Below are 27,497 nucleotides of genomic sequence, written 5' to 3' on the forward strand. Positions count from 1 at the left end.
CAGTCAATAAGTCGGGGGGCTCCATAATCGCCCCAAAGAGGGAGGCCCAGGCTACCTGGCCATTGGTGCTGCAGAAGGTAGCCTGGGCCTCCCTCTGTGGGGGTGATCCATCGTGGAGCCCAGCTGGGTGGGCAGGGCCTACCTCTTTGGCGTGATCAATTGCGGGGCTCCCGGACTGGCTCCTGGACTGTGAGAAGGCACAGGCTCCCACCAGTGCACGAATTTCATGCTCCAGGCCTCTAGTTTTTAAATGAATACTAATACTTAAGAAAACCTAGTAATTCCCCATCAGAATGTTAGTTTCTAACAGGCAATAACTTTGAAAGCCTGAGAAGTAAGGTACTTTAAAAATGGTGCTTTTTAAAATGGTTCTCATCATCATCGTGGACATGTGACTTGGCACCTGCTTTCAAGGTTACCATTATTCTGAACTCAAAAGACAAGTATTCCCTACAAGTTATGGCTAGGCTTGACAGAGATAAAGTAGACAAAGAATCTTTCCTTCCCCTCATCTCTTCTAAATAATGTAATTTCCATTAACTTTGCTTGCTAAAAATCCAGCCTCTGAGGGGACCGGGGAATGGAAAATATGTCCTGGTAAATGCTGCCTCTGTAAGGGATCTCACTGAGGTAACCGCCATAGTAAACAGCAAGAACTCAGCTCATAGCTTACTCATTGCTGCCCCCTAGAAGGTTTTGCATAATCTACAACAAACAGGTTACATTCCTGTAGAATAACTGACCCCTTCCCACTTAGCAGTGGCAGGCAAAAAATGGTAAGAGACCACAGATTAATGACTCCAAATCAAAAACACTTAATTGGTGGATACTTTTGACTGTCCTTGATTTTCATTTTGCCTTTTGATTTGGTAAGCCTTTTTTTTTTCTGTATTTGATCCAATGTTCTAATATCACTATTTTGAGCCAAAGAAGCAAGGGTAGCCTGGCCCATGTGGCTCAGTGGTTGAGCATCAACCCATGAACCAAAAGGTCACTGATTCCATTCCTGATCAGGGCACATGCCCAGGTTTCAGGCTCAATTCCCATTAAGGGGCATGCAGAAAGCGTGATCAATGATTCTCTCTCATCACTGATGTTTCTATCTCTCTCTCCCACTCCCTTCCTCTCTGAAATCAATAAAAAATATTTTTTTTTTAAAAAAGAAACAAAGGTGGTTTCCACTAAAGCCCCTAAAGCAATATCAAAGCATACGTTCCTTACTATTCTTGGTCAAAGATATTATTCAGAAAGTGATGAAAATTTGTATCTTATAAATTCACAGTGGCAAAGAGAAAAGGGCCAGTCCAGCTGGCTTCAGAAAAAAATTAACATGCTGGGCATGACATATGGCTCTCAACCTCCATATAGCTAATCCTAAAACAGGATCCAATTTAAGATTCTGAGGCAGTATGATACAATATATACTTGGGTCTGAATCCTGGCTCTGCTATTCACTAGCAATATAACCCCACAAGTTTCTTAATCTTTCTATATTTTGTTCCTTCATCTATAAAATAGAGATGATAAAATTATAGTATCTACCTCCAAGGGTTGTGGTGGCCATTACATGAGCAGAAAGCATAAAACACTTAGAATAGTGCCTACATGAGGTAAATGCTCAATAGATGTTAACCAATATTATTATTATTTGGAAAGTCCTTAGTATACAAGACAAGGATACAGGTATGTAGACTATCCAGTGCTTTCTATTCCGAGTATCTAAAAATCCTCCATAGTTGTGAAGCTTGAATATACCCCAAAATATCAGGCAGGAATGCTGCTAGTGAGCCTAAGAAAGGGGGCAGGTACTTAGGAAAAAAGCAAACCATTTTCTTCTTTTGCTATGAAATACCCTTCTGAAATAAAACAAGCTCCTCCAGGTATAGGAATAGGACAGATCTGTTTAAAAACTATAATGTAATATATTTACTTAAAATAATTTGAACTCTCAAAAGCTGAGAGCCATAACTTTTTTTAACCCAATATATCAACTATTTAATAATATAACTTTTTTAAAATGTCAGTTTTAAAAATAGGCCATTTTGGAAAGCTTATAAATAATAACCTAAGTGACAAAGAACAAGTAGAGATAGAAGGGGAAGTAGCAATGGATTCCTAGATGGAAACTATTCCTTCATGCTACAACATGGTCAGCTATTATTTTCTCTGAAGATGTGAGCTGCCTTAAAGACAGAAACAATAAGAATGAGTGAATGTCCTCTCCCCAGTGTACAAACTGTCAATATATAAAAAGGTAAATGAGCACTTCTCAGACATTAAAATAGATAAAAATCATCTGAGATGTTTTTTAAAAATGCATATCCCTACCACACTGTTTCATACTTATTCAGGAGAATTGAGAAGCATGTGACAGTTAATTCTGATCCAGGTCATCCAAGGACCAAACTCTGAGACTCAAAAAGTGAGATAATGCCTTGATTTAATTTCCACTTACTGTTCACTTACTATCCTATATAATAAAAGCATAATATGCAAATTGACCAAACGGCGGAATGACAAGTTGCTATGATGCGCACTGACCATGAGGGGGCAGACGCTCAACACAGAAGCTGCCCCCTGGTGGTCAGTGTGCTCCTACAGGGGGAGCACCGCTGAGCCAGAAGCCGGACTCACGGCTGGCAAGTGCAGTGGCGGTAGCGGAAGCCTCTCCCGCCTTCACTGCAGGCGGGTGGTAAGGAGCAAGGGGTCCCGGACTATGAGAGCCCTGGACTGCGAGAGGGAAGTCTGACTACCAGCTTAGGCCCGATCTCCCCAGGGATTGGGCCTAGGCCGGCAGGTGGACATCCCCAGTGGGGGTCCCAGACTGCAAAGGGTGTAGGCCAGGTTGAGGGGAATACCCACCCCCAGCCCGCCAGTGCACAAATCCCGTGCATTGGACCTCTAGTTTGAACATAAAATCAGGTGCAAGATTACCTCATCATTGAGCCAATTCAGATGGTTTAGAGTTTGAATATCTTTGCGTGTAATGGTCAAACGGAATGCTTCACTCAGAACTTCATCCTGGTTCCCATTACGAAATACATTCTTAATCTCTTTCTCCATTTCCTAGAGAAGCAAGAGGTGTCAGAGATTAAGCATACGTGGCTTCAGATACACCAGATTTCTCACCAAGTCCCACACTATCCCCAGACAATTTATCATTAACCAACTGTTTACTTCTAACATTTTGGTTTCTTTCTATTCCTTCCAGTAGTAATCTCCCTGATTACTTCCTTCTATCCCACCGTGTCCTCACCTTCTCTTTTTCAGCACAACAGTTCAGACCCTTGTTTCATTTTATTCCTGCTATGAAATATGGTATTCTATGAGAAGATCTAATTATATTTTTGATCCAAACAATTTTCTGAGAAATAGAATGTTTCCCCAAAGGTAGGAAGAGCTAAGTAAAGGTAGTCTCTTTTATTTTATTTCATTTATTTAAAGGTAGTTTCTTATAGAAACATTTTTCTGGATTTTTTGTTTATTCTTTTTTAATATAAAACATAGAATCCAATACAACTATAATACATGTATTATTATATGAGTTTTTCAAACAGAAGGCTGGATTAAGGAATAGATTACTTTAAAATATACACAGACTTTATGTATTTTCCAAATTTTATACTGAGTTTTTATTACTTATAAAAATAGTAAGCCTCAGCTTACTGTACATGAAATGAAACACAAATTTATTAAATGCTTTTTCACTGAAGTTGCTAAAAGCCACCCATAATTCTTTCCTCAATGTGCAATAATCATTTAAAAATAAAGCCAACACTGGGCTGTAATACAAATGAAAGCAGGAGTATGCAATACAATTTTTTACATTTTTTAAATTTTTATTTTTCAATTACACCTTACATTCAATATTATTTTGTATTAATTTCAGGTGTACAACATAAATTATTTATATAATTTATTAAGTAATTCCCCCCCCCCCCATAAGTCTAGTACCCACCTGGCACCATACATAGTTATTACACTATCATTGACTATGTTCCCTCTGTTGTGTTTTACTTCCCCTTGACTATTTTGTAACCACCTATTTATACTTTTTAATACCTTCACCTTTTTCACCCAGTCCCCCAACTCTCCTCCCCTCTGGCATATGCAATATAATTTAAATACCACATGTTCTATTACATTTATGTTTTAAACTTGCCCAGGGCATTCTTTCTAAATATAACACTTGCTAGTACAGGAATTATATAATTTACCTCTGTGATTTCAGGAAATTCATCTTCACTATCAGTTAATTTACGACCTTTTTTTTCTGTTTCTTGGGCAATTGTGACAGGGATCTCCTTTTCAAGAGGTACACGAAGACGCAGTTCTACTGAATCATGTACTGAATGTTCCTGTTCCTGCAATCTCTGAAAGACAGAACTTCAGAATAAGTGGAATAAAGAAATATGCTATCTCTCTATGTAAACTGAGTAGTACTAGCTGGATAGACCAAGAACATTTATCATTTATCACATAATGCTATGGTACCATTCTACCTTGCAATTACAACAGCTTTGACCCCTAAATACAGATAACCTTTCAAATTAGTTTCAATTTGGATATGCTATTTATTTATAATCTTATCCCAATTCTTTTTACCTGGTTTTGAAGCTGTAATGCCAGTGCTTTTTGCTCTTCAATCTGGCGCCATCTTTCCCGTGCTCGAGAATCATAAACACTAGTTCTAGAAGTGAAAAGGAATGTGACACAAATGCAGACCACTCTCTTAATATCAGCCCATTGCTGATGTACAATGAGCATTAAATATAAAACCCTCATATACACAGTCTAAAATCCTGACACTAACTTATCACTATAAGTGAAACCACATGGTATTATTCAAATTTGCCTACTGTTTTTATTGAAATAATGAAAATTATTAGTTTGTTGCCAAATATGAACAGGTGGCTTTTGCAGATATTTGTAAATGTGTAGTCTTTTTCTAAAAACATGTTTCTAAGCCCAGCCAGTGTTGCTTAATGGTTGAGCGTCAACCTATGAACCAGGAGGTCACAATTCGATTCCCAGTCAGGGCACATGCCTGGGTTGCGGATTTGATCCCCAGAAGGGGGTGTGCAGGAGACATCCAATCAATGATTCTCTTTCATCATTGATATTTCTATCTCTCTCTCCCTATCCCTTCCTCTCTGAAATCAATAAAAAATATATTTTTTTAAAAATAAACACACATGCTTCTAAGACTACAGAGAAAATTAACCTTTATTTTGGAAACCCAAAAATGAGACTGAATCCCAAAGGAGAAAATAATACAAAATGTCACTGAGGTTTTAATTCAAATATTGTATTTATGAACCAAAAGGAAAAATATGGGTTGTGGTTTTTTTTCTTTAAAAAAGAAAATCAGCACTAGGGGTTTTGGATAACTTAAAGTGAGTTCTTAAAACTGGAGACTAAAAGCTTTTAGTGATTTTGCAAACTCCAGAAATAAAAATTAGTCAATAAATTAGTTTTATCCATGTGAAAATAAGGGCATTTATATTCCTTTCTATATAATTGCTAATTTTGAAATATTTTTCCAATTCAAGTTAACTTCAACTATTATAAATTTAATAAACCTGAACATAGAAATGTCCTAACATCAATAGAATTAAAAACCCCAAAAACTTACAAAGTTGTTTTATAAATAGCTATTAATAGGGAGTTTTTACTGATTAAGTATAGATAGAAGAAATCAATTAGCCAATCATCCTAACTAAAATTAGGAAGTGATGGAGAAGAAAAAATGATACCAAAAATAATAACTTACAATTCTTTGATCCACAACTCTGCCTGGAAAAAAGTAGGACTATGGGTGGGAAAAGAAAAATATTAGCAGGAGGCTTATGAGAAAATTCAAATATTGTCAACAGAAAAACCAATCATTTAAATAATTTACAAGAATGCTTTACAAGTATTGAATAAATACAAGGACTAAATTACATAAAATTGTAATTGGGAACGAAAGAAATATAAATGAGTCATTTGCATACATTTTCCATAATAAAATACACTTTACTGATTGCATGATAACTGATTCTTACGAATGCATTCCTTGATTTGTCAAACTTCTGTATCCATAGCAACTTTGTGGTGGCAATTGACAAATGAGTATAGATAGGTCCAACATGCACAGTGGTTGATAGTTTCATTTATGTTAACAGGTAAGATGAAAGTAACAAGGACACATCGTAACTTCAGCATTTGTCAATAATAATGTGAGCAGTTTCTTTGTTAAATAAGTTTTTAAGTAATGGAAGAATTTATCTTCAATCTTTTGTACTATTCACAATGTAATCACTGCAAACATAACACACTTTTAATTGGCATTATTGACATTTTCTCCATCACTTTCTTAAGGCTAGTCCATCAACAAAATAGTAAGTCAAGCCCTGATTTGTGGTGTGGGAATTTTCCATGATGTAAATGCTCCCACCATGGCCCACTTCAACCTACCAACATGACATCAATGAATGTGGAATTGGGAAGAGATGTGCAATAGCACATCATTCTATAGTATTTCCACCATACAGATATGATACATGCCAATAACCTTAGATGGATAATAATAAAATGAGTAGGAAATGATGACTTTTGAATACTTATTACCTTTGTTTTCAATATAATTTATGTAACTGCAAGTTTATATAATTAAATTTTGAAATAGTAGCTGTGTTTAATAACTAGCTCTCAAAATTCCTGAAAATTTAACAATTACCTCTTGTGAGCTAGCTCCACAGCTACTCACGACTGAATAAGGGTGAGTTTTTGAACTTGCGGATAGGAGATTAGGTTATGTCCCTGCTTTTATGCATGAGCATCAATATGATATTCAGGCACATTTTCATAAAATGCAGCTCTTCTAAGCAAGAACATAGCAGTAACATGCCTGACAAATGTGCCCTGCCCCTGGGCATGAGTGAAGAGGAATTCCCAAACAGATGAGGTCAGATTCAATAGAACAGGTTTCCGTCATGTCTGAGAAACTTTATGACTCATGTTCTTGGTCCAGCTCTGGGTTTTGCATCAGTAGATATTCTGACATGCAAAGCTACCTCTCTTGTGCTGCATCCCACTTATTTCAGCAAAACTGCTTTTGTATTTGGACACTCTTAAAGTCAAGAAACCCTTCTGAATGTAATTGTCATGTTATTGTTTCTTACTTTTCTATTTTCTTCTACACCTGTACTATAGTTAAAAAGATGACCCAAAGTTCAGCAGAGAAACTAAGTTTAGCATAGCTCCTTACTTGGATGAGACCAACATTATGTGAAAGAGTACATCACTTGTCAAGATAATACATTAAGCTAGAATATTACACTTCCCAAGTGGTTCAGATTGACAGATTTATTAATAATTTAGTCAAATCTTATGGGTTCTTAGACTTCTTGTCAGTCCACTTGAATCAAAATGTATTCAACCAACTAACAAACAAAACAGAAACAAACTCATAGATACAGAAAACAAACTGATGGTTGCCAGAAGGTAAGGTGGGGTTAAGGGGATGGGTGAAAGGTGAAAGGATTAAGAAGTACAAATTGGCAATTATAAAACAGGCATGGGGTGTAAAGTAGAGCATAGAGAATATAGTCAATAATATAGTAATTGTCAAGGGGGTACTAGACTTGTTGGGGGGAAACACTTCATAAGTTATATAAATGTCTAACCACTATGCTGTACACCTGAAGCTAATATAATATTGAATGTCAACTATGGGGGGGAAAAGCAGCTTGACATTTTAAAAACGTATATTTGGAACAACAACAAATTATATATATAATGTGAATATATATATACTAGCGTTCCCATTGCAGGAAGAATCCTGCAATAGGGTTTCCTGCTGCACTCTACCCCGCCCCGCCTTCTCCGACAGCCCGCCTGCTTTTCTCCTGTCTCCCCCGGCCCCGCCTGGGCTCTCCATCTCCCCCGCCCCGCCTTTTCCACCAGCCCACCCGCTCTCCTGCCTTCTCCCCCAGCCCCGCCTCTGCTCCTCCCTTCTCCTCCCTCTGGCTTGCTTGCTTCTCCGCAGCTTTGCTCCCTTCTGCAGCTCTTGGCTTCTTTCTACGCTGTCTTGATATGCAAATTAACCGCCATCTTGGTTGGGTAATTTGCATACTCGTCCTGATTGGTTAGTGGGCGTGGCTTGGCTGGTGGGCGTGGTTTGGTCGTAGCGAAGGTGCGGTCAATTTGCATATCTGTCTATTATTAGGTAGGATATATTTTTTTCCCAACCAAATCAAAGTAGATACTGAAATTCCCCACCCACAGAACAATCTATATGAAACAGCTAATGAGTCAATGAATGAACGAAAACAAAGAATCAGCAACACAACTCCATTCCAAAGATGAGAGATCAAATCTATTTGATGCAGCTCTTGCTGACAACCTGAGTGAATAATGCTTAGCAGAGTCGCAGCCATATTAACTGTATGTCCTAGGTCTTCTTGCTCTTCTCAAACTTCCTCATCTCCTTGCCAAGCACTAACTGAAAAATCTCTCACAGAAACAAATGGAAGAGTGAACTCTTTTCCAAAGAAACCTTTTAGATCCGTAGAACAAATAAACAAGCTGGGAGTTAACAGACCTGGAACTCAAGGAGCTGCCCCTAATTACATTTTGTGATTTTGCGCAAGTCATTTCCATGAGACTTAGTTTTAAGATTTGTAAATTCTGGAGATTAGAGTCCCTTTCAGTTCTTAAATATCTACAATATGTCCTAGTTAAGGCAAGAGCATGGGCTCAGAGGATATGCCTTGCTTCTTAGTCTAATTCTTGAGAATTAGTATTCCTAATCATCCTTAGGCTGGGGTTTGGCAATGAAAATGCTATTCTATTGCCTCTCCACCATCACTGAGGTTAATAAAGGTAGAACATAAGAGGAGGTGTGCAGTGAACAACTGACATAACAACCAACACAGAAAGCCACAGAGATCTGTGGCAGCAGTGAGGGGCTACTTAGTGTATGATACTAAAAACGTGAGAACACATATATTACACAATATAAAAAGTTGACAAGAATCACACAGAATTGCACCGTATTGGGTTATGCTATTCAAATTTGTCTACTTCCATATTAGAATATAAACTTGATGTGGACAAAATTTGTCTTTTGACTTTACTACTGTATCTTTTGCACCAAGAACAATGCCTGGCACACAGCCGGCACTCAGTATTTGTTGAATAAATGAACAATGTAAGACAAGCACTTCTCTTCAATGGATCGAGGTTATCTCCTGGCTTAGGAAAGCAAAATTCAGGGAGAAAGCAAATTCTCTTTACTTTTCAAAGAGTAAATTATACATTGTTCCTCATATAATTGAAGCATACAGTAATAATAACTACAACTATTTACTGGACATCTACTTAATGCTCTATATGTAAAACTCTGCTCTATTAATTAAGTCTCACAATAATTCTCATATACTAGTATTAATTAAAGCTCAATAATAGGCAATAAGGAATTATTACTCATACTATATAGAAAAGGAAATTGAGGTCCAGAAGGATAATTTGTCTTGGAAGAGCCAGGATTAGAAACTATGTCTGTTCAATTCCAAAGACTGTATCTTTCTATTATTGTAAAATGCCTTTTAATAAATCAAAGCATTAAACCAAAATGAAGATAGTAAGTACCTGAACTAGTCAAGAGAGCATTGCAGGCTTTCTGGGAAATTCATTTATTTAACAAAGATTTATTTACTAAGGACCCACATCATGTACTATGATTGGCCCTGGGCGATAAATGCAAAGGTGTTAGTAACTAACAAGGTACAGGGACAGAAGTGCTCAAGGGAAAGACTTAATGCTACCTGGAGAAGTCAGAGAAAAAAATAACACCCCCATCAGATTTTAAAAAGCCAAATAAGAGTTTAACAAGTGGACAAAGAGAGAAAGGGAATTCCAGACACAGAGGCATAAAATGGCATGGCATATTCTGGGAAATAAGGGCAAATCTTCATTGCTGATAGGAGATTAAGAATAAAGAGCCAATCAACCATGCCTGTGAGAGTAACCTCCAATTTCCATGAACAGTATTATCTAATTAGTTTTACCCAGTATATCTTTCTCCTTCCATCTCATTCTTCAGTTATTACTAGGAAAAATCCTTCATAAAGGAAAGGCAGACTTAGTGAAGAACCATTATAGAACTGAAAGCACTCTTTACATGAGATCAACTTTTCCTCAAGAAAGAATTCCTACTTTTGTGTAGTACCTGTGGAAAACTTTTATAAATGCTTTATCTGTAAGTTAATCTTCACAACAATTCAAGAGTAAAGTATTAATACTGGCAACTTATTGATAAGGAAACTAAAATTCAGAAGAGTAACCTGTCCAAAGTTACATGAAGCCTGGAAGAGACAAGCTCAGAACCCAGGTGTGACTCAAAAAAAAATTTAAAAAATTAAAAATAAATAAATAAATAAACCCAAACTGTAAAATCTCCTTGAGAAACCATAACAAATAAATAATTTTTTAAAATATCTAAGTTTAGAACATAGAGGGGAACTGCAAAGAGGCAGGGGGACTGAGATGAGAAAAACATTTTATTACCCCTAACCTTCTCAATAGAAAACTGATACTATGACCACCCTAGCAATGAAATTGCTAATGCCATATATGGCAAGGACATAGCAATCTAAGTAGTAACCTATTGCAGTGGTCGGCAAACTTCGGCTCGCGAGCCACATGCGGCTCTTTGGCCCCTTGAGTGTGGCTCTTCCATAAAATACCACGTGCGAGCACGCACATACAGTGTGATTGAAACTTCGTGGCCCATGCGCAGAAGTCGGTTTTCGGCTCTCAAAAGAAATTTCAATCATTGTACTGTTGATATTTGGCTCTGTTGACTAATGAGTTTGCCGACCACTGACCTATTGGATTACAGAGGAAGAAGTATTCAATATCTCCCTGAGGAGTCAAGTTTCATATAGAAGATCAAATCTGAATTGAGACTTAAGAGATAAGAAAGCACCACTGCCAGATAGACAAGTTGAGGTAGGAAGGACATAACAGCAGAAAGAATACTGAATATGAAGGTAAGAAAATAGGTATCATATTATAGTTCAGCATATAATAAAAACATGAAAGAGTCCCATATTTCCATATGGCTCCTTCTCTCACCTCCATCATGTATCTTGGCTGTCACCTTGCCAAGACCATCCTAAATAACGCCCCTCTCCCTATCCCCTCCCGCCAGTGTAATTAATTGCCTGCTTTATTTTTCTTTCATAGCACTTATCATCACCAGACATGTATTTTTATTTATTTGTTCACTATTTGTCCCCCACCCATCCCCTTATACCATCTACAGCTAGGATGCAAGCTCCATTTTTTTTTTCTTATTGAATGCACATTTTATTAGTGTACTTTAAAGCAAATATACTGGGTAAACTATATAATATAATCACCATAATACTATCACTTTGAATTAGTATTACAGATACTTCTAACTACTTAATTATTTTCAAAATATATTTCAATATTTAAATTGTGTTCAGTTCAGTGTACTTGAATGTTTGCAGCACTCTGCATCATTTACATTAGAGAAAAAGCAGCCTAAATCAACTTGCTCTGGCATTCCATGATTTGTGCTTGTACATCTCTAACATAAATTTATACATAGCTATCAAATGGGTACTTTAGCTATGCTATAATTTTAAAATTTTATCTGAATTTGCACCACAAAAAGTTTATTGGTTTCTTTATACTAGGAAGTGTCTTATCTGATTATTCATGCTCAATGTTTGCAGACTGCTTACTAGAGCTACACACACTTTAATTAAATAAAAGTGTGTAGATTTCACGTCCCCCATCCTAACCCCAGTTCACCCCACCCCTGCTGCATTCCTAGACATACTCTAAATTTGGATGAATCAAATTCTCTAGCAGCTAAAGGGTAAAGAGCAAGGGAAACTGTAACAACTTAAAACAATACCATGAATGTAAACTGCTTGAGAGAAGAGATTTCATTTTGTTCACTGCTGTTATCCTGTGCCTGTACAAGCAACTGGCACACAGTAGGCTATTAATAAGTACTTGTTAAAGGAAAGAATGTGTGATTGAAAGCAGGGTTTATAAAAAAAGTGCTTTGATTACCACACTAAAAAGTTTGGGTTTGCTTCTCTATTTGATAAACCACCCTTAAGGGAGTTTAGTGAATGACCAGCTATGCCTTTTAGATCACTCTGGTTGAAGAATGAAGAAGGACTAGAAAACGTGGTAGAAGATGGAATGAAGAACAAAATGGAAGCTGGGGAAAGGAAGACTACTTAGAAAGTCATTGAAATAATTCAAACAACACATGACAGAGGTCTGAATAGAGTCAGTTTTAGTTTTATATTCTGTAACTCATAGTAAAGTAACTAATTAAAGGGGGATTATGTTAATAATGTCCTTTTTCTAAAGTTTACCTGGGAGCTGGAGTCTGGGAATCTTGCACTTTGAGTAAAATCACAGAGTCTGATCCTAAACAAGAAACACAAGAGCATATCATTACTGATAAAACTGCAGTTATACATTCTAGATGTCTGTAGCTTAAGTTCCCATACTCTGTTACAATCTAGTTTCATAAAAACAACACAGCATAAAAATAAAGATAAGGTGGGAGAGAGAGAGGCAGTTCCATTTTCAGAGCCAAGAACAGGGCTTAGTGAAGAGCTTGCCCCACAAATAAAGTAGTTATTCTGAAATACAAGTATATATGCCTTCAGCCTCTACTCCTGAGCTATGCCTGTTTCCTGAGATTCCTCTTTCTTTTCCTGGGAAACAAGAACATGCCAAGATATCGCAAAAGTCTTTAGCTCATGAACTACCATGAGACTGAACAAAGTGAAAGAACAAAGGGGAGAGAGAGGTAAAGAGGATGGAAACGCAAAAAAGAAACAGCTATAGAAGTAGTTGAGTCAAAAAGTACAAACTCTATCATTCTATCACTTATTTTCTGTGTTGATAAAAGCAAGAATCATGTCCTTCTAAAGCACTATGATTAAAACCTTATTTATAATATTTATTAAATAGTACAAGAAAAGTAATTGAACAGTTCGATGTAATACATCTGTCCCAGTTTAGTTTTACCTAAGCACCTGCCATACAATGTATGCTTCTGAGGTTAAAGGCTTTTTAAAAGAATGATAGCCGAAACCGGTTTGGCTCAGTGGATAGAGCATCGGTCTGTGGACTCAGGGGTCCCGGGTTCGATTCCAGTCGGGGGGCATATACATTGGTTGCGGGCACATCCCCGGTAGGGGGTGTGCAGGAGGCAGCTGGTCAATGTTTCTCTCTCATCGATGTTTCTAACTCTCTATCTCTCTCCCTTCCTCTCTGTAAAAAATCAATAAAAATAAAAATAAATAAAAAAAAGAATGATAGTTCTTGGTAAATCACCTCACAAAATTTAATGTAAGTTTACATGAATATGTGTAAGCTATATAATGATGCCACCAACGATTTTAAACCCCCAGTGAGAATTTTAAGAAAGTGAGGAATAGATTAAAAAAAAAAAAAAAATCAAATGACCTGAGGAAGGACAGTCTTCGAGATGGATCTATCAAAAGATCCCTAATGTCTAAGCATTTAACCTAAAATTTATTTTATAAGTTACATACCTTAAATAACCACTAGTATATAACATACCTAAAGAAGGGGAAACTAAGCAAAGAAAAAAATTGTCATAGCAAAACCTTACTTAACTAGAATGCTAAGGGACAGAATATTTTTATTAGCTGAAAGTTAAGCAGAAAACTCTTTTTGTTTCCAAAACTTGCTGCGGACCATTCTAAAATGTATAAACCTATTATCCAGGTTGTATATTAGCTGATTAAGCACTTTTACTTTAATACTTAATTGATTTACTAAAACTACTAGAACATCGGAGTACAGATGACACTTCAACAACATGGGTTTGAACCGTGCAGGTCCACTTATATGTGGATTTTTTTTTCCAATCAATACTGTAAATGTATTTTCTTTTCCTTATGATTTTCTTAATATTTTTTCTCTAGCTTACTTTATTGTAAGAATTCAGTATATAATACATATAACATGCAAAGTATGTGTTAATCGACTGTTCACATTATCTGTAAAGCTTCTGGTCAACAATAGACTATTAGCAATTAAATTTGGGGGGAGTTAAAAGTCATATACATGGATTTTCGAGTGCATGGAGTGGGGGTGGTCAGCACCCCCTAACCCCCATGCTGTTTAAATCATTATAAAATACGAGAAACCGAAAGTACTGAAGTCTTTGGGCTTAATGAACTTTGACTCCAGACGCTGCTTCGGAAGTTAATCTTTTACATACTATATAAAATCATTTGCATTTCCATGTAAGAAAAAAGTTACTTATAGGTTTACCTGTAGCATGGCTAAGTGAATTATTAAGTTACATGTGCATTAAAACCTTGCATTATAATTCACATAGAGCCAATAAATTGGCTATTAGGAAGTATAATTAAATTATATTGAAAATATGATGTACAGTACCATTTTTACCTTTGGATTGTGTATTTGAAGCTGACAAGTTATCTGGCTGATGTGGAAGAGAGTGGTGATGTTGGAGTTGATGGAGTAGATCAGAATCTTTGGATCTGAATGAAATATCTGGCGTATAAGACGATAAGGAATAGCCACTGTGAGACAGTTGTTCCTGGGTAGTTAAAATGCTGGCAGATCCAGAGGATGAAGTATCAGAGCCAATAATCTGAGCTGCACAAGAGTTTCCATTTTGAAACAGTGTGTCTTGTAAAGTATTCCTACTGGAATTAAGACATCGAGATCTAGCAAGAGAAGAATATATTTCAATATCATATAATGCATGCACAATTAAATTCATTTGAAATATGTTTCGTGACTCACAGGTGTAAAGGAAAATGTGTGGTGGGTTTGGCTACAGAAAACTGTTTCCCTGTGACCATCTGTAGCAGCTGTCTGTAAATCTCTCTTTCTTCTTCTTGAACTGTCTGTAAAAGAAAAAAAAAAATCTTAAAAACACATCCAATGAGGCAAGTGTTTCTCAAAGTAGCATCTAGATTCCCAGAAGCCCCGCCAAAGCTCAGACAGAGTCCTCAAGGTAATTAAGAATTATGGTAGACTAAGGATATTCTAGAAAATGATGTAATATATATAAGAGGAGTTTAGTGAAATAAATACCAGATAGTATAGTTCAGAGAATTATGGGGCATATCTGTATATATAAAAGGCTAATATGCAGTGTCCCGTTGGGAGTTCGACCAGGAGACCGGGAGTTTGATTGCTCGCTATGATGTGCGCTGACCACCAGGGGGTGGCACGGAACATGGTGGACAACCAGTGGCAGCAGTGGGGCACTGAGGGAGCGAGGGAAAGAGGAGGCAGGAAGGCAGGGAGGCAGCAGATGGGGGAAGCCACGTGATGGTGCCTGGTGGTGCACAGGTGGCAAGGGAAGGAGAAGGCGGGGATGCGGGGCGAGGGGAGAACCTGATTGGCCCTGATGACCAGCCAGGCCTAGGGACCCTACCCATGCAAGAATTTCATGCACTGGGCCTCTAGTAAGTAAATAATAGTGCAAAGAAGCTATAGGATATGAAACCAGAAGGCCAAAAGGCAACTATTTCTGAGTCAATTGATAGAGTCCCAGAAATAAAACATTTGAGGACCTCTAAATTAAGATTCTAACAAAACCCTTGGTTCTTGATACCTGCTAGGATAGTCACAAGGAAGTAATCAGAACAGTCAAGATCTGAGTGCAATATCTTTCTAACAATTTTCTATTCCATTAAATTTTTAAGAATGCTTTTTCCAGAGATGGTTTTCATCTCCAACACATATTTATTTTTCTTAACTCCCAAAACTTGGGGGAAAGCACATGCTCCATAAGATTCATTCATTTATTTATTGACTTAAATACCAACTATGCTCCAGTCAGTAGTTATTGCACTGAAAAAGATCAAGTTCCTGCTCTTATGGAGTTTACCTTACAGTTAAAGGATTGAAAAACAAAACATTAGTCAGTATGAACAAAATTAAAGATAAGAAAATAATAGAAAGTGAAAAAAAAAAAGAAGAAAATAATAGAAAGTGATGGAGGGGCAACACTGGGAACAGGTAAGACTGCTCTTAAACTGTGACATTTCAACAAAAACCTAAATCAAGGGAGGAAGTCAAAGAAATTTATAATAGTATTCCATACAAAGGAATAGCAAATTCAAAAGTCCTGAGACAGGAATGCGCTTTGATGTGTTCAAAGAAGAGCAAGGTCACTGTGAATCAGAAGAGTAGTAAGAAATGAGGTCACTTAGCCCTGGCTGATTTGGATAGAGCGCCAGCCCATGGACTAAAGCAGGCGTCCTCAAACTACGGCCTGTGGGCCACATGCGGGTGTTTTTGCCGTTTTGTTTTTTTACTTCAAAATAAGATATGTGCAGTGTGCATAGGAATTTGTTCATAGTTTTTTTTAAACTAGAGTCCGGCCCTCCAACGGTCTGAGGGACAGTGAACTGGCCCCGTTTAAAAAGTTTGAGGACCCCTGGACTCACTAAAGGGTTGTGGGTTTGATTCCGGTCAAGAGCAGGTACCTTGCTTGCAGGCTTGGTCCCCAGCCCCAGTGGGGATGTGTGCAGGAGGCAACAAAAAGATGTCTCTATCTCACATCAATGTTTCTTTCTGTCTTTCCACTTTCTCTAAATATCAATGGAAAAATATCCTCAGGTGAGGATTAACAACAACAAAAATAATAATTTTTTTTTTTTTTTTAAGAAAAGAGGTCACTTAGCAGAAAAACAGATTACATAAGGACTTGTAACCATGGTAAAGCACCTATTCTATAGCGATCCCCGAAAGCAATATGCATTCACTAAATGATATATATATACTAAATCTTATATACAATTTAATACAAACACCAATCTTCACAAAATAATTATAATACTTTGTGCCAGGGCTAGCAGCATCTTTCACTGTGCCATTTCAATATGCACATAAGCATTTTATTCAGCTGCAAGTGTTTGTTAAAGGCAGAATGAACTAAGCAATGATCTATAAAAAGGTAAAAAGAGACTAAATTTTTTCTTGATTTTTTTTGCTACAAATTTGAAATTTGTCACTCCTACTGCCACTCTGAACATCTCTCACTCTGGAATGATTTAAGAACCTCCTGTTTTTCCTGCTTCTACTCTTGCCCTCTATAGTAGAATAGCTAGTGGTTCTTTTATTTATCTTTTTTTTTTTAAATATATTTTTATTTATTTCAAAGAGAAAGGCAGAGGGAGAGAGAGATAGAAACATCAATGATGAGAATCATTGATTGGCTGCCTCCTATATGCCCTCTACTGGGGATTGAACCTGCAACCCAGGCATGTGCTCTTGATTGGAATCAAACCCGGGACCCTTCAGTCCGCAGGCCAATGCTCTATCCACTGAGCCAAACTGGCTAGAGCAATAAGTCCTTTTTGTAACTGTTGCTCAGCTCTTATCACATACTCTTGCCAGTTTGCCTATCCTTTTCCTACTATGATTTACTAGTCCTGCCACCCTCTGCTTGAATATTTTAGAATCCAAACTTCAAACCAAAAAAATTTATAGCACTTTTACTAAGCCACAAATAATCAAGTCTTGCCACCTAAGAGATCTTCATTACCAAATTATATAATTACTAGTGACGTGGTGCACGAAATTTGTGCACGAGGTGGGGGGGTGTCCCTCAGCACGGCCTGCACCCTCTCCAATCTGGGACATCCCTCTCGCAATCCGGGACAGCTGACTCCTAACCTGCTCACCTGCCTGCCTGCCCGATCACCCCTAACCACTCTGCCCACTGGCCTACTCGCCCCCTACTGCCCCACCCCCTGCCAGCCTTCTCGCACCCAAATGCCCCCCCTTGCCAACCTGATCGCCCCCAACTGCCCCCCCCCGCCAGCCTGCTCGCCCCAACTGCCCCCCCACTGGCCTGCTCACCCCCAACTGCCCCCCCCTCGCCGGCCTGCTCACCCCCAACTGCCCCTCCTGCCAGCCTGATCACCCCCAATTGCCCCCCACTGCTGGTCTGCTTGCCCCCAACTGCCCCTTCCTGCCATCCTGCTCACCCCCAACTGGCCCCCCCTGCAGGCCTGATCACCCCCAACTGCCCTCTCCTCCTGGCCTGATTGCCCCTAACCACCTCTGCCTCGGCCCCACCACCATGGCTTTGTCTGGAAGGATGTCCAAAAGGTCTCCCGGTCTAATTAGCATATTATCCTTTTATTAGTATAAGATTATTGACTCCACAATAAATGTAAGCTGCAAAGGGCAGGAACCACATCACCAGGTTGTATAACAAAAAAGCACACTAGACTAGACTCCTTCAGAAGACTGAAGTTGCAGGCTAGCTAATTACTAGTTGTATGACCTCTGATTTTTACTTTTCAAATCTGTAAAATGTGGATATTACCTCATTTCTACCTGTATCACAGGGTTAAACAGATTCAAAACAATAATGCATGTGGAAAGCACACTGGAAACTCTAATGCTATATAAATGTAAGGTCATTATTACTCATTTGTATCTCCACAGCAATCATTACAAAGCTGATGAGATGCATAAAAAATATTTAACTGAACAGGTATAAGCACATTTCCTATAGTATAAATTATCAGCTACATTATATTTACAGAATTTTTTTCCTTTAGGTTTATTGAATAAATCTAACAACCCAACTGTCAAGAGAACATTTTTCTTTTTGGGAAAATCTATGGTCTCAAAGATCTTACTCATAATGAAAGGATAGAAATTATTAGTTGGCTTCTTGATTTTTCCTTTATATTGAGAAAAAATTGTCCTAGTAAGTAAGGGTGGGTATTTAATCAAATCCAGCAAGGTTAACAGTTTTGCCACATGAAACAAGTTTCCAAAGGGTCCAAAAAAGAATTAAGAGAAATAGTTTGATGTATGAGAAGTATTCAGACAATAATGAAGATTATGTCTACTGTCCAACAGGAATAAAAGATGGTAAGAAAAATAATAAAGTCCTACACTAAAATATCTCTTCAATTTCTTTAGAACAGATAACAGCACTCAAAAAGAGTAAGAAAGGAAAACCATAGAAAAGAAAGTAAATGGAATGGTTAATAAACATCTAAATTGGAGGGGAGAAATGGCTGAATGTAGGGAAAGATTCTAACCATAGCTCTTGTTGCAGGTTTTCCTTACCTCTTCTGCTGTACTAACATGTCGCCTCTGAGTTTTCTTGGGGCTCAAAAGGCTTCGACGACATGAACCACTCCAAGATGGACTTGGAACAGATTTAATAGGAAAAGATTTTTCATATGCAGACACATGGCAGTGATGGTTTGACTTTCCTGTAAAACTGTTTGATAATCCACTAAAAAAAAAAACACAAAAAAAATGTTTGTAAGAAAACCAAACCCAGTGATTATTTCACTTTCAAGAAATAACAACAACAAAAAAATTAGCAGGTAGAATGACAGATGTACCACTTAAGGAAAATATACAAGAAATGATATATGGGTTGCTGCATCAGGTTCTGCCACCTAAGAGGTCTTAGATTGCCAAACTATATAATTATCAAACACCTAAAATTGTATGTATCAGCTTCAGGATCTATAAGTTCCTTTAGTCAGGAACTACATACTTGTATGGTACAACAGAAAGCATATCATATTAGACCTCTTCAGAAAATCTGAGTTCTAGGTATACTAACATACACAATACACTTCCTTTTTACTCCTCACAACCCCCTGCCCCAAGACCTTTGGAGGGAATTATTTTAAGATTAAATTTGCAGAGATGGATAAAACCAAAGCCTCTCAACAAAGCTTTTAAACTGAATTTTAACATTTCCTAAAACACCAACAGAGGGCTCCCATCCTTCATTAAAAACAACCAGAGGCTTTTATTAGGTTGTACCACTCTCTGTGAACTCTCCTCTGCCTCACTGTTTACCTCCTCTGAAGGAAACTTTGTTTTTGCTTCTCTATATTATTTGCACCCCAAATAATGTGAAAAATTGGCAGGAAAAGTAGTTTTGTAAACTCAAACCCAGTCTTATCTCTAAGGACAGGTAAATAATTTAAATTTTTTTTAAATGTGCTCTTTCTCATTTATTGTTACCAAATAAGTCTTAGGTATTTGCTATCAATATAATGAATTTTCTTTTCTTTTTTTTTGCTGAGGATGCAAAATAGAGTTACAGAACTGACTAAACTGAATTCAATAAAATCAACTCTTTAAATCAGTATATGTGGTCTAGGCCCAAATGAATCAGACTAGGTCTAAAGAAAATAAGAAAACACATATACTCTAACTCTTCAAACTCTAATGATTTCTATGTGTGTTAGAGTGGAGAAAGGAGCAAGGACTCAGAATTTCAGGAACTGGCTTATTTTCTTAGGATGGGTGGATGCAGCTAGGAAAAGATGGCAAGGGTGATATAATTTGTTTGGTGACGATATAATGAATTCCCCTCAATGTCTTTTGTATTTGTGCTTCCTAGAGAGTATACTGTATCTGTGTTTTTAATAAAAGATTATTTTTTCTAAAGAAACAGTAGAAGGGCATCTTCAAATGCCAGACAGCAAGTGTACTACCAACAATTAACAATGTTGGGTCAGGCACAGAAGTAAGCTTGGACTCCCACTGGCTAAAGTTGCAAGAATGTGAGCATCAAAAAATGATTATAGTGGATTAAAACACACTAAAGCCATAGTGACACTAAAAAAAAATAAAAGAACAAAAAAAATACATTTGAACCACTTGAAGTGGCTATTAAAATAAACTTTCAGTTTTGCTCAGTGGTTAGTGTCAGCCCTTGGACTTAGGGGTCCTGAGTTTGATTCCAGTCAAGGGCATGTACCTGTTGCAGGCTTGACCCCTGGCCCTGGTTGGGTGCATGCAGGAGGCAACCAATCCATGTTTCTCTCTCTGTCTCTCCCCCTCCCTTCTACTCTGTCTGAAACCCAGTGGAGCCCGGCCAGCATAGTTGATCATTAAGCTATGAACCAGGAGGTCACAGTTCAATTCCTGGTCAGGGCACATGCCCAGATTTCAGCCCAATCTCCAGTACGGGGGGGCGTGCAGAAGGCAGCCAAGCAACGATTCTCTCTCATCATTGATGTTTTTATCTCTCTCCTTCCCTTCCTCTCTGAAATCAATAAAAATAAATAAACTTATTTTGAAAATAGGTAATAAAAAAGAAAGACCTAATCATATATCCTGCCTTCCCAGTAGGAAATGTATTCCAAGGTCACCAAATAGCCCCAGCTAATGAGGAAAAAGAGCTCTCCTTTAGCAGAGTTCCAATTTATAAATGTAGGAAAAAATGATAAAATTAGAAAAATATTATTTCATTAACTCTAGTAAAATTATTATAAGTTCAGAGGAGGCCCAAAGGTACAAACTTCCTGTACTAGAGGACAAAATGATGATGTTATGACAAAGAAATCTGTAAAATCCAAACAAACTTCCTGTTATAAAATGTCATAGGGACGAAATGTATAGCATGGTGAATATAGTTAATAATACTATATTGCATATTTGAAAGTTGCTAAGATTAGATCTTAAAGGTTCTCCCATAAGAAAAAGAAATTTCTGTAACCATGTATGGTGATTGATGTCAATCAGACTTATTGTGGTGACCATTTCACTATCAAATCATTACGTTGTATACTTGAAACTAATATGCTATGTCAATCATACCTCAATTTAAAAAAAAAATTGTTACCAGATAAGAGTTATCAATTGAGATTAATAACTATTGGAGTGATATGAAACTGGTCATTCATATAATGCCAAAGTAACATCATTTAGATTATGTTCTAGTCACAAGGGGGACAGAAACCTAACTGTACAAATAAGGACAAGACTATTATCTCTCTAATTCAGAGATCAATCCATTATCACCAATGACAGGAGAACCAGATAGAGCAGGTTTCCTAAATGTGAAATAAGACAGCATCACCTTTTACTCAAGTCAAAAATCTAGTTTAGAAAAAATACAGAGAATAGAGGACAAAATAATGACATTATGATAAAGAAACCTGTAAAATCCAAAAAGTGAGACATTATGCAGGAAAAAAGTCATGCATTAAAAAAGGGGGCTGTTCTAGATTGTAAGAGACTGAAGGGTAATAACTACCAGATGTAATCCTAGATTGGATACTGGTTTGAACAAAATTAGCTGTAAAGGATAGTTTGGGTCAACTAGGAAAACTTAAATATAATTTAGTTAAGTATAAGATAAAATTTACTGAGTGGTAAAAAGGAGATGATTGAAAAAAGATTAACAAAAGAATATGCACAGTATAAACTCATTTTGGGGGGGGGAAAGTATGTGTAAAATGCAGAGAAAAAAGCTGGAAGGATATATACTAAGATATTACAAAGGTGATCTCTGACTGGTGGGAATGTGAGGTTTCTATTTTTTATTTTTGCTTATCTGCATTTTTCAATTTTTTACAAAGCACATGTACTGTTTTTGTAATAATGTTACTTTAAAAAATAACAGTATGGCATTGTTTAGCAAAAAAAGCAACCTGCCAAGAGATGCAATATCTTTAATGAAGACAAAATGATATTATACATTTCATCATAGTATACATAGCATATATTTTATGCTATATATGAGAAAGAGATAATGAAAGAAGAGCAAACATAGGAAAAGACTTGGAAATAAATACATTAAGGGAAGGAGAATGAAATTGTGGGTAGTGGTCATGGGTCTTTAGTTTTATGAGTAATGTTTTAATTTTGTGAATGTATTCATGAATTCAGGTATAATTGTTTAAAATATTAAGAAGTGGGAAGATGATTCTGGGAATACTGACACATGTTTCCAGAGTCCATGTGCTAATAATCATAAAATAAAATAAAAGCCATCTTATTGGTTTCAATCAACACCAGAAAGCTTAGCCTTGACTAAGCAGGAAATTAAATGATATAACATGCCTAAAACCCATCACCACTGTAAAATTTAAGAAGTCATAAATACTATTTTAAAGAAGCAATATTTTACTAATATAATAAAGCGCCTGATGGAAAAGTTTCTAAGCCAAACTTCATCTGCCTTTAATAATCAATATAAACTTGGTGAGAGAATAGGTAGGGCTTACGAAGTTGGGCTAAATAGTAAATAGGAGCAAGTACTTTGTGACTCTATTTTCTAACAGAAATAGCTTATGTCTAGAGGACTAAGGCCATGAGGTACAGAGCTGCCTGGGTTTAAGTAGTCTCTGTTATGTGAGAGCTCACATGTGCTAGTTTCTTTGCTACTGAAGTTGTAGATACTAGTTTTCACTCTGAGGTTCATAATAGCTATATAGATCCTCAAGGGTCCTAATATACTCATATCTACCAAGATTTCCCACAAAACTCTCCTCTAGCCTGGCCGGTGTGGCAGAGTGGTTGAGTATTGACCCACGCACCAAGAGGTCACCAGGTGATTCCCAGTCAGAGCACATGCCTGGGTTGCAGGCTCAATCCCCACTAGGGGGTGTGCAGGATGTCCTCATCAATGTTTCTATCTCTCCCCCTTCCTCTCTCTAAATCAATAAAAATATATCTTTAAAAAGCTCTCTCCTTTAATAAGATTTGGCTGTCACCAAAATTCAGCACCAAGTAAATTAAATGTTGAAAGTTAAAATGGACTTGTCCATATCTCTATGGTTTAAAGTTCAAAAATGGTGTTACTCTTTTAAAATACCAATGTAACAACTACCTTATAGCCATTTTCTCTTATATTACAGAAAGGGCTTATGACGTAAGCAGCCAGAGTACCTACCTTGAGGTCTTTCGGGTTTCGAGGTAAAGACTTCGGCTGTTTCTTGATTTTTGTGAAGTTGCACCTGATGCTGGAGTAGAATTTCTCCACTGGCCATTTGCACTCTGGCCAAAGGTTCTTAAGTCTCCTGAGCCAAGAAAACTGTCTGAGGAAGGTTTATCTAAAGAATAAAAGTTTGAATAAATTAAATACCTACTGTGGTTCTCCATTTGACTGCAACCACGTCCAACATTGAATTCTAAAGCAATGTGGCATATTACCATGTCTCTCATGGAAGATCCCAGTCTCAACTGCCAGTAAAGTCTGCAGTAAGGGAACTTCTACAAACTATAATTGATTCAGCCATACTAACCTGAAAATTGTTGAAGGAGCTGAATCCTGCCACAGCCATGTGCCTTATCTGCATCAATGTGACTCCGTGGTGTCCACCAAAAGTCAACATTTTACCCCAACTATATCTTGCAAGCACTCCCAGGCCTGGGCCTGAAAGAAGGTAGGCCAGACCAGTAAGAAAGCAGGTGGAGGGCCGAGAATTGTAATTCAAATGAACAACAGTTATTGCTTAATAAGCAGCTGGTATCTCCTGTTTTTAATTACCATGTTCACAACTCAGAGGCTCTCTCTAAGAGCAGAGATAACTTAATTGCTGCTTATTCTGGTCAGTTTATGGCAAGAATGACCCATCATGTTCATCTGGTTCTGATATGGTATCTCAGTCACTTAATGTCATAATCAACAGACATATCAATACTCCAATGCTTTCTGCTGCAATCAGGCTAAGTGAGAACTATTTGTTTGTTTGTTTTTTGAATTTTCTGACTTGTGGCTTACAAGCAAGGATAATAAATTTTTTTCAGTTGATTAGGATTATCAGAATTCAGGGTAAGTAAGATATAAAAAAGCAGCAGTCAGGGTGATTCACCAGTGGATAAACCTAATCTAATAATCAAATTTACTTTTAAAATGAATGTCCCAAAAAATGTATACACACACTTTGAAGAATTATAAAGGCAGTCTTTACTAAAATACATTTCTTTTTCAAAATTCAACTTAAAGTGTGTATACATTTTTTTTGACACCCTGTATTTCCAAGTTTCGGCTAAGAACAGAATAATTTCTATACCTTCCTCTCCTAATCATCAAGACTGGACAATTTACATGCCTTCAAAATAACTTCAGATGTTAGGCTATGGAACTCTGAGGAGCATCAGTGGAAAAACGAGAATGATAATTCTCTGCTTCCTAAAATTTTTGGTCTGTCCATATCACATTGAAAATCCTCTTTCAAAGCATATTACTATCAGACTTTTAACATTACACATTTATGTTATTTAAAATATTTAATGTAGCCTTTGTATGACAGCTGACAAAAATATAAGTTTTGTATTGCATTGTGTGTGTTTTTTCCAGTTGATCAGGATTATCAGGATTTAGGGTAAATAAGATATAAAAAAAAGCAGCAGTCAGGGTGAGTGATATTAGTACCAGTTGATTCACCAGTGGATAAACCTAATCTAATAATTAAATTTACTTTCAAAATGAATTATAACTTTTCTCCTTTGTAATCATTACCTATGCTTAGCATCTATTACCATTACTTTCAAGATAGAGACATGAGGCTAATGAAAATGAGTCTCATTAAAGGACCAGAAAATTATCTTCAAATTAAATGCAAAGTAGTAACAATAGACATTTCTGTCTCCCATACTTTTTTGCTAACATTTGATTAGGGAATGATCTCACTAGAGATGTCTACCAAAAAATGAAAATTACCCTGAACAGGTGTGAAATTTGAGATTAAGGGATAAACTAGAGTAGCCTTCTCAGAGACTTCAGCTTTAAAATGCAAGGGGAATGCACAGAATGAAGCAGTCTGTTTAACCAGAATAAGGTGGTTCCATCTTTACTCAATGAAATCACTGAACAGTCCTCTACTGCTGATGTGACCAAACAAAGATACAGAAGGACCAACGGTATTGCAGACCCCCATTTTTTTGGTGATGATTTAGCCTGGTTTTCTGTCATCATTAAGAAATGAGACTGCCTATGCCACAAATAAGATTACTTATCACATGTATATAAAACTATAAGGAAATATAACCAAATTTTAATTTTGGTTGTGTTCTAATAAACTGATGAGTATTTTCCTACTTTATTAATTCTCTATAAGAACAGGCAACATTTTTATGGGTATCTTAAAAAAGTGTATCAGCCAATCACTTACTATGAAAGTAACCCAACAGTTAAGTAGTTCCTGCTTTCCATGGGATTTATTTAAATATAAATAGCAGGATTCTTTAAATCATTTCATCTACTAAATGCCAGCTTGGCAACCTAATTTAACATATTTTCTAAAGAAAAGACATTGATAAAGATTCTAAGCATGAGCCAAATCATTTCACCTTATTCTTCTTTGTTTAGGGTTTAAAATGTTCTAATTTTCTATTCATTATACTCTTAATCAAGAGGTCTTGAAGTCTGACCAGCATTAAGTTATTAAAATGAAAGTGCTGCGTTTTTTCTGTTTTCCAAAATTTTTTTTAATATCAATGTTTTTAATAGTCAAATCTTAAATGGATTAAGAAGTAGATTTTTTTAAAGTTGATATGCCTCTCTGTCACATGCCACTGAGAAGGCTACTCGTATATCAAGAGTCAGATCCAGTAAAGCAATAAACAGAAAGCTCCAGACCCTACATTCTAAAGTTTGGGATTTTCCTGTGTTTATTTTCATTTTGGTGGAGGAAAGGATAGCAAGGTGACAGAGGAGACAAATACCAATACAGTCAGAATGAGAAAACTAAGGCAGGTAAACTTGGGACCCTAGTCTAGCCCAATTAAGAGGTAAAGCTCGAAGTGACTGACCACAGAAACCAATGTGGAGATTATCAGAAAATAATACATCCAAAGGAGATTGCAGAGACAAAATTCTGTAGGACATGCAATGAACTGGAATGGGTATGGCAAAGAAAGTTTTAAAAAGTACACGATAGAAAGTAAATTTAAATGAAAGACTTTATTATAAGAGAAAGGTATATAGACCCTTGACATTCAGGATTTAAAATTCTGATTGTTAGACAGTGACCTTAGAGGTCTTGTAGATAAGGACAAATACAGGAAAAATGTAACTCTCAAAAATCATGTAACTGAGATAAAAGCCAGGAATTTGGCCAAATATCACTATAGTCGAGAACATGATGATTTGAGATGAGTTAAGGACGAGTTGAATTATAGGAGATTGTGAATATAATTTTCTCTATAAAACTGTTTATTATTGAGCAATTATTTTTAACTAAAAGCAAATATTCTGTCCAATGATAAATCAGCATGTGAAATTACAAGGAAACACAAACTGAGTTCAAACGAAAATATTAATGATCTGATTTCATTATCCACTCAACTACCCTTCCCCTGGGATTAATAATGAGCTATCAAACCAGCTTTCAGGTTCTTTCCTCATCAGGAAAGATTTTTCAATAATAATGATGACTGCCCTGGCTGGTCTGGCTCACTGCTTAGAGCATCAGCCCATGGACTGAAGGGTGGCAGGTTCGATTCTGGTCAATGGCGGGTACCTTGGTTGCAGACTCCATCCCTGACCCCAGTCAGGGCTCGCACGGGAGGCAGCCAGTTGATGTCTCTCTCTCTCACATTGATGTTTCTCTGTCTCTCCCTCTCCCTTAAACTCTCTAAAAATCAATGGAAAAATATCCTCAGGTGAGGATTAACAAAAAAACAGTAAGAAGAAGAAT

At 36.9% G+C, this 27,497-nt stretch overlaps 1 protein-coding gene across 4 annotated transcripts in view; it reads right to left on the reverse strand.

Moving 5' to 3' along the window:
• The window catches only part of SENP1 (SUMO specific peptidase 1), a gene marked incomplete at its 3' end in the record, with an annotated part of 52,631 nt that overhangs the window by 16,550 nt on the left and 8,584 nt on the right, over positions 1 to 27,497 (reverse strand). For all 4 annotated transcript variants that reach the window (XM_079775710.1, XM_079775708.1, XM_079775711.1 and 1 more), the window contains exons 5-13: positions 23,747 to 23,906; positions 19,162 to 19,333; positions 14,857 to 14,960; positions 14,494 to 14,777; positions 12,414 to 12,468; positions 5,774 to 5,812; positions 4,606 to 4,690; positions 4,218 to 4,373; positions 2,935 to 3,066 (exon numbers count right to left, since the gene is read on the reverse strand). In XM_079775710.1, coding sequence (XP_079631836.1) covers positions 2,935 to 3,066; positions 4,218 to 4,373; positions 4,606 to 4,690; positions 5,774 to 5,812; positions 12,414 to 12,468; positions 14,494 to 14,777; positions 14,857 to 14,960; positions 19,162 to 19,333; positions 23,747 to 23,906 — 1,187 coding nt within the window. The remainder of the gene's footprint in view (positions 1 to 2,934; positions 3,067 to 4,217; positions 4,374 to 4,605; positions 4,691 to 5,773; positions 5,813 to 12,413; positions 12,469 to 14,493; positions 14,778 to 14,856; positions 14,961 to 19,161; positions 19,334 to 23,746; positions 23,907 to 27,497) is intronic.

This window comes from Cnephaeus nilssonii (assembly GCF_951640355.1).
Source record: "Cnephaeus nilssonii genome assembly, chromosome: 6".
In the NCBI taxonomy this organism is placed as follows: domain Eukaryota; kingdom Metazoa; phylum Chordata; class Mammalia; order Chiroptera; family Vespertilionidae; genus Cnephaeus; species Cnephaeus nilssonii.